Source organism: Phalaenopsis equestris, unplaced genomic scaffold, assembly GCF_001263595.1.
Source record: "Phalaenopsis equestris unplaced genomic scaffold, ASM126359v1 Scaffold000233, whole genome shotgun sequence".
Classification (NCBI taxonomy): domain Eukaryota; kingdom Viridiplantae; phylum Streptophyta; class Magnoliopsida; order Asparagales; family Orchidaceae; genus Phalaenopsis; species Phalaenopsis equestris.
Genome location: NW_018164675.1, coordinates 999761 through 1013042, shown reverse-complemented (window position 1 = coordinate 1013042; position 13282 = coordinate 999761). Strand labels below are relative to the sequence as shown.

The window sequence follows — 13282 nt, the reverse complement described above, 5'->3', positions numbered from 1 at the left end:
TATATATATATACATATACATATGTTGTTTTCTGGGATTATGATTAGGTTGTGTTTGATTGTTGTTTTCAAATTTTGTGTGGAGTTTCCTCTTCCCTTGCTAAGGGTGGTGCTTCGGCTATATCCTGCTCTGAGATGGTGTTGTATCCCTTCTGATCTCCTCCTTACCCCCTCTAGCCATCGGCCTACTTCCTCTCTGCTCCCTCCAGCCCTCTAACAGCTGGCCGCACCCTTCCCAGTTGGTTGTCCACCTAGCCAGCCACCCCTTAACTGTAGCTATCCTTGCTGTCCAGCCCGTCCTACCATCACCCAACACCCTGTCACTTCCTTCCTTGCAGCCTTCCTTGTCGTCCCCTCCTGCGGCCCTCAAAACCACCCACTAACTCCCTTCCCAACCTACCGTATAGCCACCAAACCTTCCCCTTCTTCTTGCCGCTTCGCCGACGCCACCACCGCCCTCAGATCTTCTCTTATGGCCCTAACCGGAGGTTGTTGTTGTCGTTGTGTCATATTTCTGATTTGAGCCTCGATCCCTTTACTTAATAAATTTTGTTTTCGTTTACGTTGTTTTGAACTAATTCTGGTATCACATAGATTAAAAAAAAAAAAAATGTATAGCTAGGTATTCTTCTCAAACTTCTACTAACATTTGCTCGTAAATTTATGTCTCCTCATCTCATGGATGCCGGTCTTTCATGACTGAACCACATAGTTCACATCTAAATTATCAAGATACAAAAAAACTAATTTAGTAGAATACATATTAAAATATTTTCTGGCACTTCTAAGAATATCAACATATAAATGCACAAATAGTAGAACAACTGCTTAGACTACTAAATGAGCAAAAGAGTGGAAAATCACCGTTCTGGCATTAGAATAATGTGAGCCATAATGGAATTTGGGGATGTTGGGATCATCAAAGGTAGAGTACTTCTCTTGGAACTTCTTTAGCCTGTCAGGATTTAGAGCACCAATTGGCTGTATCATAGAACTATAAAAGTCAAACAAAATGCTAAACCAATGGAAGGCAGAAATATTAAAAACACAATTCCCATAGATACCTTTGAAAGATCTCTATAAGAACAAGGATCATCAAGGTTTAATGTTTTAGAATAATAATCTGCCAAGATCCATGGAAAAATAGGATACTGCAGATAATACAGGAAGTTAAGAGTATGAACTGTGAAATACTCTCAAAAGATCATTAACATAATAATTAGTAAATTAACCTGTGTGATGTCATTGTAACTACGGCCAGCCAAGGTGTTGAGTTCCATTAGATATTCAAAATTGCTAATCTGCGGCAAGAAGTAAATGAAATCATGAATTTGCTTTATCAACTGTAAAATGGCATGCAGACCATAAGGCTTCTTACCTCCCACCTGGCCCAACGATCCATAAGCTGACTTTCTCTATAAATCTGCTCAGGTCTCTACAACAAATTGTGGATATCCACACAGCTATGGTTAAGTTGCACATTAAAATATAAAAAGAGAAAATAATCAAAATGGTATGATGCCTCTTTGTCGGGAGTCATTTTAGTCTCAAGGGTCTATAGAAGTGTCAATTTAGTCCCCAGACTCTTTTAAAGGGGGCTAAATTAGTCCTTTCAATCCATATTAAAATAATTTGAGGACCAATTTGGCACTTTTAATGACTCTAAAACTAAAATGACCCCATCTAAATAGTCAAGGGACTATTTTGGCACTTTACTCGTTAAAAAAGAGTGTTTGAGGCAAAAGAAGAGCTAACCTTTGCTGTGAAAAAGATATCATGCACATGAGGCGGGCGTGCCTGAATGATGCCACGAAATGCATTCTTACATCCTTCAATACTCTGAAACAAATAAAAAATAGAAACTACTTTATATATGCAAAAAGGGCCAGCTGATACTCTTAACGCTTCAAGTACACATTAATTTCTCTCTAGGTTCATAATTTTTGCATCGTCAAAGTGGTACAAAACGCCATGGATCATATGTTCTATTTTGACTAAATCCTTACAGAATGTTAGAATAGAACCAAGATGATCTTATTAATGCAAAGAGGGGTATAAATATCATTAGAGGATTTAAGGCAACAAATAAAAACAAAATATTAATACAAAATAAATAAGAGCAAATCAAAACAATTAATACAAAATTCTGCATATTAATATTCTAATATTATGATACTCCCTCTTAAATTGAAGCATAGATGTCAATCATGTTCAACTTGAATTTGAAATCATCGAACAGTGGCCGAGAAGGTTCTTTGTTAGAATATTTGTTAGCCGACCACTAGACGACAAAAATGGAACACAATTTTCCCCAGGCTCAAACTTTTTCTTAATGAAGTGGTGACCAATCTCAACATGCTTAGTGCGATCATGTTGGACCGGGTTGTGAGCAATACTAATGGCAGTCTTGTTACACAGAACAATTGGAGGGGAGTGGAGACAATCATACATAGTTCGTGGAGCATGATGTGTAACCAAAGTTCTTCACAAATTTTCAGGGATGTGGACTGAAATTTGGCTTTCGTACTGCTATGAGAAACTACAGACTGCTTCTTGAAACAGGTTGCCTCGCACAAATGAGCGGTATTCCGAGGTAGATCGCCGATCATAAACCAACAGGGCCGAATTTGCATCTATGTAAACTTCAATAGAATGATAAGTGTGGCTAGAAAAAAACAAACTTGAGCCTGGTGTGCCTTTTAAATAGTGGACAACTTAAAGGTGGTGCTCATAGGGATTATGCATGAATTGACTGACTATTCCAATTGCGTGGCATATGTCGAGGCGTGTACGGGCAAGGTAGATGAGCTTCTCCACAAAATGTTGGTACTGAGTCTTGATTACAGCAACTGAGTTGGGAACATCAAGAAGTTTTTCATTGGGATCCATCTGGACGGCCACTGGTTTGCATAAGAGAAGATTGCTCTCTGTTAAAAGGTCAATCACATATTACCGTTGAGACAGACAAATACCTTGAGAAGACCGAGTAACTTCTATGCCTACGAAGTACCGGAGAGATCTCAAGTCTCATTTCCAAGTAAGCATTAATTATGCCTTTCAGGGAGATAATTTCTTGTGAGTACTATATCATCAAAATTAACAATAAGGACAAGTACATTGCCACTAGAGGAGTGCCAAAAGAAGAGAGTGGTCTGATTGAGTCTAAGTGAATTCATGATCTACCACCACTTTTGTGAATTTCCCGAACCAAGCTCATGATTATTGCTTCAACCCATAAAGGGATTTTTGCAGTCTACATACTTGCCATTGGGAGGCAATGAAGTCAAAGATTGGAGGAAGAACCATATATACCTCCTCTATAATATTGTCATTCAAAAACACATTCTTAACATCAACCTGGGATAAGGGTCAATCTAGAATTACTGTAAGGGATAAGAGGATCCGAATGGTGTTTGATTTAGCAACTGGCGCAAAAGACTCCTCATAATCAACTCCGCAGGTCTGTGAGTATCCTTTAGCAGCCAATCGTGTCTTGTTGCGTTCAAAGGATTCATCAGATTTAAACTTGATGCTAAAAATCTATCGGCATCCTACTGCTTTCATGCCTCGAGAAAGATCAACAATGTCCCTGGTATGGTTCCACTAAAGAGCATTTATCTCCTTCATGACGACAGTTTTCCAAGTAAGGTCTGCTTAGATTGAAGCTAATGATTGGTTAGGGCCGTAGTAAATGCTTTGTAGGTGGGTAATAATCTGCGAAAAGAGACAGTTTACCAAAGGATGGAGAGAGCATGCCTGATTGTGTAACTTAATAGAGAAGTTGGCTTCCTCATTTGGAGGAGCAGTGCTGCAAATGTTTTCAAGAGGGGATTCAGAGTCCCACAAGGGGTTAACGAGCTCTAGAGTAGGTGCATCAGAACGAGTGCGTCAAGTATAGACACAGAAAGTGGGACCATGTGCTGGTGGAATCAGAGGGAGAGAGGACTCCTTGGTGGTAGGAGAAATGGGTGTGACCAAAGGAATAAAGGGTCATTGATGGTAAGTAATGTAAGGGGGACATTCACATGAATGGGGTAAGGAACAATGTTCACGAACTCTACTCCCCCCCTCACCGGAGGCTGAGGTAGGAAAGTAAGGAACACTTTCAAGAAAGGAGCCATCAACACTCGTATAGACCTTATTTGTGGTAGAGTCAATGCACCGATACCCCTTTTGAGTAGCAGGGTATTTTAGAAAAACACATTTTATGGGCATAGGATCAAGTTTACTCCTAGTTGGGGATGTGTTCCGGACAAAAGTTGTGCACCCAAATATTTTGCGATCTAAAGTGAAGAAGACCCAATTGTGAGGAAAGCACGAACTTAAGACGACTAAAGAGGTAAGAAAGTTGTGAATTTTTTAGGGAACTTCATTGATGATATAAGTGGCAGAAAGAATGACATCATTGTAGAAACGTTTTATGACATTAGAGTGAAACTTAGTGGATTAGTAACGTCGATGACATGTCAGTTTTTTTCTCTTGGTTACCCCATTTTGTTGAATAGTGTCAGTACAAGAGCTATATGTCCCAACATACCACGAATTCTCCTAATATAGAGTTAAAAAATTCATGACCAATGTTAGTCTGAAGGATTTGAATAGGAGTTTTGAATTGGGTCAAAATAAGTGTGTGAAAGTTTTTGAAAGTGATAGCAGCTTCAAATTTATTATTTAAAAAATAGTCTTGTGTCATCCGAGTATGATCATCAATTAAAGTAAGGAATCACCGTTTATTAGTATAGTTAAGAGTGCGAGAGGGTCTCCATAAGTCACTATGAATAAGAGAGGAACGAAAGACGTGTAATTATGGGATGGATAACGAACATAATAATATTTACCTAACTGACAGGTTTCACATTTGAAATTAGAAATATTTTTATTAGTCAATATCAATAGATACCACTGTTTTAAGTTCTGGAAACAATGATGACCCAAACGAGAGTGTATAATAGAACATTCATTGAAAAACTACAACTATTGGGTGGAGTGTCCTCATTCTCCGTGTTTTTCTCTTAAAAAAAGTAAAGCTCTTCAACCCGCTTAGCAGTTCCAATCATCCTCGTCGAACGGCAATCCTGAAAGACACAGACATCAGAGAAAATATGAGCAACGCAATCAATGTCATTTGTCAGTTTACTTGCAGATAAAAGATTACATTTCAACAGAGGTACATTTAACACAGATTCCAGAATTAGATCTGTTGTTAAAACAACAGACAATTTATCAGCAATGAAGACTCGTCAGCAATTTTAATAGTACATTTCCTTAAGCAAGGGTAGTATGTCGAGAAAGTTTGAGAACTTCTAGTCATGTGGTCTGTGGCATCTGAATCAATGATCAACAGACAGACTAGAGGGGGCAAAAGAAAGAAGTATCATAGAATTAGTACCTTGACGAACATGGGAATTCAACGGGTCGGAAGAGAGCAGACCAGATCCAAGCAACTTGATTAAGGGCTCCATTTAACTTTTAAGAGAGTTGGAGGAATATGGATTGTTCTAAGTAGAGGCTTGCAGTACCGTGTTGGATTCAGATGTCGTAGAGAGACCTTGGCAATTGAAGATTTGGCTGAAGGTCTCAACATTTATCACGAGTGTGATTGGGTTTGCAACAATAATCACAGGTGGGATGACCAACTCGGGTTTGAGAACTATTATAGATCAAGGCGAATGCTTCAACTGACGCAGTAGAAGCACCAAGTATGACAAGCCTTCGGCTCTCTTCACGACAAATCTCAATGAAAGCAGCACGAGTCAAAATAAGAGGATCCCGACCACGGATACGTCCCAGGACTTCGTCAAGATCTCTGTTGAGGCTAGTTAGAAATTGAAACATGATATAATTTTTTAGAATTTCTGGAAGAGAGATAGGTCGACAGGAGATTCCCAAGTGTAGTGATAATATAAGTAGCATTCCATTCATAATGCAACTAGGTCCTTGTAGTACTGGGTTACAATCCTGGATCCTTGTCTTGCCTCATAGATTTACTTAGATAACTCATAGAGTTGGCTTGAATTCCCTACATCTGAGTAGGTATCATGCACTGCTGTCCAGAGGGCGCTTGCGGAAGGAACATATATGATCGTCCAATAGATGCCTCCATTGAGTTAATCAACCACGAAATGACCATGGAATTCTCAACTTCACAGGCCCCAAATGTCGGGTCAGTCGTTGGAGATTCACAAATCATACCAACGAGGTGACCGAATTTCCCACGCCCTTTGATGAACAAGGACACAGATTGAGACCATTAAAGAAAGCTATCGTCGTTCAGTTTATGGGTTGTAATCAAGAAGTTCATGATGTTCTCATGTCCTCCAGTTTGCAGAGGAACAGAGATTGGAATTGATCATCCAGTGAAATAAAAAACATTTAATGATGGCTCAATGCTGGAAGAGATATTCTGGTTGGTTGGAAGAAGATTTCGGCTGTCAGATCACCTTTTCTGAAGAGTCATCAGCCGGCTAGGATCGGACGGGTAAGATCTGGTCGGCTCGGGAGGGCTCTAACGGGAGACAGGGACTCCAACAGAAGAGACAAGACTCCACCGGACGAGGGACAAGACTCCAACAGAAGGCAAGACCTATATAGGAAAAGGGAAGGCACGACCTAAATGGGAGACGAGAAGGCGCGACCTATATGGACAAGAATCTGGAAGTAGGTCTAGCATGCAGCAAGGAAGGCCCGACAACAGTTAGGTTAGAGCGATGACTCTGACATCATGTTAGAATAGAACCAAGATGATCTTATTGATGCAAAGAGGAGTATAAATACCTATTACAGAATTTACTAGTAAGGAAACAAATAAAAACAGAATAAAAGGGAAAATGAAAGTAATAAAAGCAAATCAAAACAATTAATACAGCTGCATATTAATATTCTAATATTCTAATATTCTAATAAAGAACATTCACGACCAGCCAACTATCAAAATAACAAAATATATCATAAATGGATTTTTTTAAAAGATAATATAATTTGTACTTAGGAATATATATTCTATCAGGACAAAAATTTACAATTTCAATGACCATTTGTCAAACGGATCATTTCTCCAAGAACTAATTAGTGATTTGACCAATCTCAGATAAATTGATCCAGCATCAAAGATTACGTTCGTAAGAAAGAAACACAATTGCACAGTATGCATTAAAACATACATGTACAACCCCCCAAGCCTTTATATAGATGCATGCTCAATTTATCTAAGTGGATATATGTCATGTCATGACACTGTTTTAGGGTCCCTACAAGGTGTTTGAGGATTGGATCTAATAGTAAAATGTTGTAGAAGAGCAAAAAAAAAAGAGGGAAAAGAAGTCGATGAAGATTGGAAGGTGAAAAAAATAATGGCTGCTGTCCCAGGTAAAGGCAGCAGGCAACTCAGTAAAAATAGCAGTACGTCTGAGTATGGATGCCAGGGTAATCCACCATAAAGTCCTGAGCAGGCTACAGGCACAACACTTGTGCATTAAAAAGGATCCAACATTCATTTGGGTAGAAAATCAGAGGCACAATCTCTAAATGGCATAAAATCAAAATCAAAGGGGGTCAAACCAGGTTTAACAACATATTTATATCTCGAAAATATAATACCCTGATAATAACTTAAATAAAATACTAAATAGACCGCGTAAGAGAGCAGCCAGCTCAAGAAAATAAGAATTCCCTGAACCGGCCAGTAAACAAACCGGTCTGGACCGGTTCTGGCCATGAATGCAGAGTTTACATCATGCCAGGTAATAATTCAGGCACACACGTAATATCTCCAGGATGTTGAGTATAAGCAGTACTAAGTTAAGGCAACTTGAAAGGAAGAAACAGGTCATGCAGCTCAACATAATCACGAGAGACTAATAAACTACACACGAAACTTTTTAGTCTAGCATATAAGGAAATTGAATGGAAGTTTCAGAAAGATTTTACCCCAAAGTCAAAGAAGTAATTTGATCGATCAGCCATAAAAATTTCTAAAGCACTTCTTCTCACAAAATATCTACAAAAAGCAAACAAATGGGATAAATAAATGAAAGAGATGCATCAAAAAATAATTTAATTCAATGTATTGTGAATAATTTGAATAAAAGGGAAGTTAAAGTATTTTCCACCTAGTTTGAAGGCGTAAGGATGATCAAAATAATTCTAAGATACAAAACAAGATGTCCAAAAGCATTTCAAAATAAATTAAAGAAATGTCATTTCAAAATGGAAAATAGTATGAAGAAGATATCTAATGATTACTAACCTAGAAATATGAAATAAAACAAGGTAGAAATGCATTATGCTTATGACAACATGAAGGCTAAATTGAAAAACACCGCATCTGTAGCCTTCAAATGATGACAGAAATACCTCTTCAAAATTCTATAAATGAGTTTCTGATAAATTTTAATTTACTTTTAGGTAGTATGACATGCAAGATAATGAAGATGGTCAGATTTTTATTTCAACCTTCTCCAAAAAATCTTATGAAGGGTTGAGATGGACCAACTTCTGTCCTTCCCTTGTTCCTGGTGTTGGGCAGAAGCAGCCAAGCTTTCAGCTATGGATTCATCGGTAGTATGCACATCAGCAATGAAATTTATTCTCTTAGTTGTGATCTGGAAAAAGGAAACAATACAAAATTTAGAAAACCATAAATCCCATACATAGGAATCTAGTTGCTGTTACCAAAAATAGAGAAATATACAAGTAACATGCTTGAATACAGCATTTAAAGAAAAGAAAAAAAAAAGGCAAAAGCTGAAACACAAATTGTTGGAGAACTACAGTAATCCATCAAACAGATAGCTTAGGATAAAAAAAATAAAAATATTTTAGCAATTAAAAATGAAGAATGTTAGATAAATAAAATGAGTTCTTCAATGACACTAACTGAAAAGAGTGTAAAAAATTGATGACATTTGTGAGATTCAAGTACGATATTTGAAGGATTGACCTGAAACACAAGACAAAGGAGCCAATTAATAATATGGCTTGGCATGAAAAAAATTCAGGCCATATTTAGAAATGTTTTGTTTCCTTCTTTTTTTTTCTTTTTGTTGCTTTAAATTTCACGTAAAATAAAATAATGTTTGTATGTTTTGCTCATTCCTTGTTTTAAAATCAGAAAATAAAATATAAACTTGGAATGAAAATTTAAAATAAAAGTTTCCTATAGTTTAACTAAGATGATTAATTATTTAATAAAAAATAATCACATCCAAGTTTCGATTATGCAAACTAAACCTGATTTTAGCACTAATTAATCTGTCATGATCATAATCACTAATTACTTATTAATTTCTTAGGCTAATCCAATCCTAAACATATATACTTAGTCAAATATTTAATTAGAGTTTAAAAACTTAATGACATTAACTAAAACTGTAATTACTTCCTAATCAAATAGAATAAATGGTTAAAGACAACATAAAATTCTTAACTAATTACTGTATTAGATCAACTTATCAAAATTAAATACTGCCATACCTTTCATGATAAAAATTAAAATCCTAATTAATCTTTAATTAGCCTGACTAAAAGATTCATTACAAATTACACTGGTCTTTTATGAATTAAATATTAATTAAAATCTTATTTACCATAAATAAAAATTAAATCAGAAATTAATATTTACATACAAATCCAAATTAATACATAATTAACTATTCTTGCTACTTAATAAATTAATTAATTATTCTATGTCTTATTACTACGATTACATAATAATAAACTAAATGACCATAGTTAAACTTCCGATAATCCCTAATTCTCTTTAATAAATAGTTATAAAGAATTATTTTAATAAATCATTGGAATAGTTGATTGTCCCATACCTAATTAATAAAATTAAACATTTATAAAACCCAATATTAAATATAGAATTAAGGGGCCGTTTGGGATCAATTAGTATTATTTTGTTTGTGTTTTGATTTAAAACAAAATATGTTTGGCTATTTGATTAAAGAATGATTGTTTTTAAAGATACTCAAACTAAGAGTTGTTTTGATTGTTTTAAAAAATATGTTAATTTATTTTTAGAAAAAAAATAAAATATGTAAAAAAACAAGATTTTAAAAATAAAAATAAAAACAAAAAACAATTGATCCCGAACAAGCTATAATTCATCACTGATTTGTTTTATTAATATTTGATTAGCATAATTAGTATGCAAATATCTTAATTAATCTAACTAGTCCAAACAATCACTTAGGGCATATTTTCACAAAAAAAAGGTCAATATGCTCTTTTAGACATTTTCACATTTTTTTAAACAACTCATTTTTGTTTCTAAAAATAAGAAATGAAAATATGGTTCCCAAACCAGTTTTCCTTTCAATTGAGTGAATGTTCAGAAAATAAGGAAAGGGAGACAATTCAAACATGGCCTCAATTTTAATCAAACAAAATGCAATAGCCATAAGAGCTACAACAGGTGCTCAGCGGCCGTCAAAAGCAAGGTATTCATTCAAATGTATTGCTCATTAAAGACTGCAACATGAAATGTAAAGTCATAGATTTATTCCAGAGGTCGCACCTAGAGAAAATTATCAGTTGAGATAGATGTTGACCTCATTTTTAGCGAGGTCTTGTTTTCTTCTTAGGGTTCAAGGTCTAACCTTAGGATTCTCCCTTTGTTTATCTTAAAGCCCTAGTAGTAGGACCCACCTCATTTTAAAAAATATAAACTACTTCTTTACTCTTTTGGAGTTCCGCATTTGTGGTTCTTGACCTCTAACACTTAGAAGATTGAAACCAACATGAGGGAACTCAAAAGAAGTCTCTATATGATCATTAAGCCCTAGTATTTTCTTATGCACAATTTGCACTTTCGCACGCACAAACTTCGCAATTCAGACAATTGACTTGTTTAATTATCGCAATTTACGTCATTTACGCCTTTAAATGTTGCATAATTAATCAAAACATAAATAAAATTTTGAAATGATCGATCACAAGCCTGAAATTTGAAGAAAATTGAATTCGACACATTTTTTACCCGATCGTCGACGAGGTTGTCCGAACAACCCCGGATGACGAAACAGAGTGTGTCATTGCATTCAGAACGTCGAATTCACTTAGGAATAACACCCATTTTGATATGGTTTTGTGCACGAGCGAATAGTGGGCGAGTTGCGAAATTTTAATGTTAAACTTTTAAGAAAAAATAGAAAATTCATTTTACCCAAATCCCTAACCTAACTCACGCACACTCCCACCCGAACTCCCCCATTTCCTTCGAACAGAGCCCAATCCTTTTCTTCCTGATCGAGAGCCCTAGTCGAGCCCGCCCCTTCTCCCCTTCTTTGGTCGCAGCCCAGGTGAGACCCTAGGGCCGAGTTTGCTCCAACGAACTTCTCTTCCTCATGCGGCTTTGACCTTGACCTCGACCTCGAGGTCCCCTCCCGCGTGCTCTACGAAAAGCTTCCATCTGCTCCCTGCACCACCTACCCGCCACGCTCCCCCTACGACTCTTGTCGCTTCCGCCCCGTCTCTGTCGCGATTGACTCACCGACCTGGTAAGTGAAGGTGGCTACTTCCTCCCTTCTGGGCTATAAATACCTCACTTGGGGAAGGGTTTTGGGTTGGCCGAAATTTTAAGGAGAGGGGAAGTGCTGCTGAAAATTTTCAGGGGCTTGCTCTTGCATTTTCTTTTGGTTCTGCCTCATGAGGCAACTCTTTTCCCTCCCTTAACCGCTCAATCTTCTTGTTTTGCCCGGTACTCCTTGCTTGGTTGCTCGATACTGTTGTGGATTCCTTGGTGTTTTGTTGTCTTGCTTGGTCTCTTTAAAAAAGAAAAAAGAAGAGGAAGTTTCTGATTTTGACCATAAAGAGTTGGTGAATTTCAAATATGTGGGATTTCTTGGCCGTTATATCAACAAGTTTCCATGACAGTAATCCTACTAGTTTAATCCCTACACACCTCTACAAGTATGGGAAACTGATGTATTTGAGTTCACATACTACTCTTCTTTGAATGTTCACATGTGAATTTCATAAAAAAAAAGAGAGGAAAGTTACATGCTGCTCAAATTCCTGAGATTTACATGTACACCACCCAATTCCTTTATATTTATGTCTATAACACCTGGGTTTAAATGTGAAGTTATAGATTTGGCTGCAGATTTGAGGCCTTCAAATGCTACTTTCTTTGGGTTGTTTTGTTGAAGGTTTGGAAAAGTTTAAATGCTACCTTTTGGGCCTGTTTTGTTGGTTGATTTGAGTGTGTATATATATAAAAAAGAGAGGTTAAAGAATGAGGTGTTCATTTTGCTTGGTTACTCGTTATTCTTACTTGGTTGCTTGGTTAATTGTTAAGACGGTATCTTTGAGTAGTTGTGCTCTAATGTGTTCATAATCGTTTGTCGAGTTTATCTTGACTGCACTTACTGTACTTATCCATGAAAGTTTAGCTTAATTCTCTTTTGAGACGGATGATAAGAAGTATGATGGTCATTTCACTTTTTTTTTATTGTCGGCCATGCCATTTTAAAACTCTGGGCATTAAATTCAATTGATAGTTCTTTTGTAGCTTTAGTTAACTTTGTTGGTTGATCCATAAAAGTTGGTTTAGCTAGAATGCTTTTCTGGAGAACTACGTTTGATACGAATGAATGAAATATTGCATTCTAAACTCGGTCTTAATGTTGATCCGATCTTGAGCATGCTTTCAGTCAAGATTGGAGTTTTTGTCGTTGTTATTGCTATTGAATTGCAGCAAGGTGAAGTTTAGCTAATCCAGGATTTGTGGATGGTAAACGTTGATTAAGTGGATATAGGCTATTTATAGAGGTAATGCATTATATGTTTTGTTGTGGTCAAAATGCCATTACATCATCACAGGTTTAATTTCATGCATTTTAGACTTAACTTGCTTCTAGGAGCGTTGTGCCCAAGCAATACATTTGGCATGTGACATCTAGGCATGTGACATCTAATCTTACCTTCAACCTCATACTTTCATTTGTTTATGATGCACATAAGACAGAACTTGGAATTTATGTTGTCGGCTTTGCTAATGATGCAATGTTGAGCCATAATTACAGCTGTGATTATTTAACCTGTTAGTGGGGAATTTTTTGGGTTTCTCGATAGATTGGCAGCATTTACATACATACCATTCAATTCTTATATATCGAATAATTTACATGCATGGGCTGATTTGGGCTGCAGTTTTCTGCCCTATTTTGATGAGGTTCGGGCTGCCATTTTCCCTATTTTTGGTCGGATTTGGGCTGCAGTTTTCTGCCCTGTTTTGGAGAAATCTGGGCTGTGGTTTTGCCCTGTCTTGGTAATATGTA

The 13282-nt window shown here is 36.6% G+C and overlaps 1 protein-coding gene across 2 annotated transcripts in view; it reads right to left on the bottom strand.

The window, feature by feature from the left end:
• Window positions 1-13282, bottom strand: part of LOC110023849 (BEACH domain-containing protein C2-like) — a 167368-nt gene that overhangs the window by 45234 nt on the left and 108852 nt on the right. Inside the window, exons 16-22 of one of the 2 annotated variants that reach the window (XM_020723461.1) lie at window positions 8451-8599; window positions 7926-7995; window positions 1755-1838; window positions 1378-1434; window positions 1232-1300; window positions 1064-1150; window positions 864-980 (exon numbers count right to left, since the gene is read on the bottom strand). In XM_020723461.1, coding sequence (XP_020579120.1) covers window positions 864-980; window positions 1064-1150; window positions 1232-1300; window positions 1378-1434; window positions 1755-1838; window positions 7926-7995; window positions 8451-8599 — 633 coding nt within the window. The remainder of the gene's footprint in view (window positions 1-863; window positions 981-1063; window positions 1151-1231; window positions 1301-1377; window positions 1435-1754; window positions 1839-7925; window positions 7996-8450; window positions 8600-13282) is intronic. The other variant, XM_020723462.1, reaches the window with a different exon arrangement.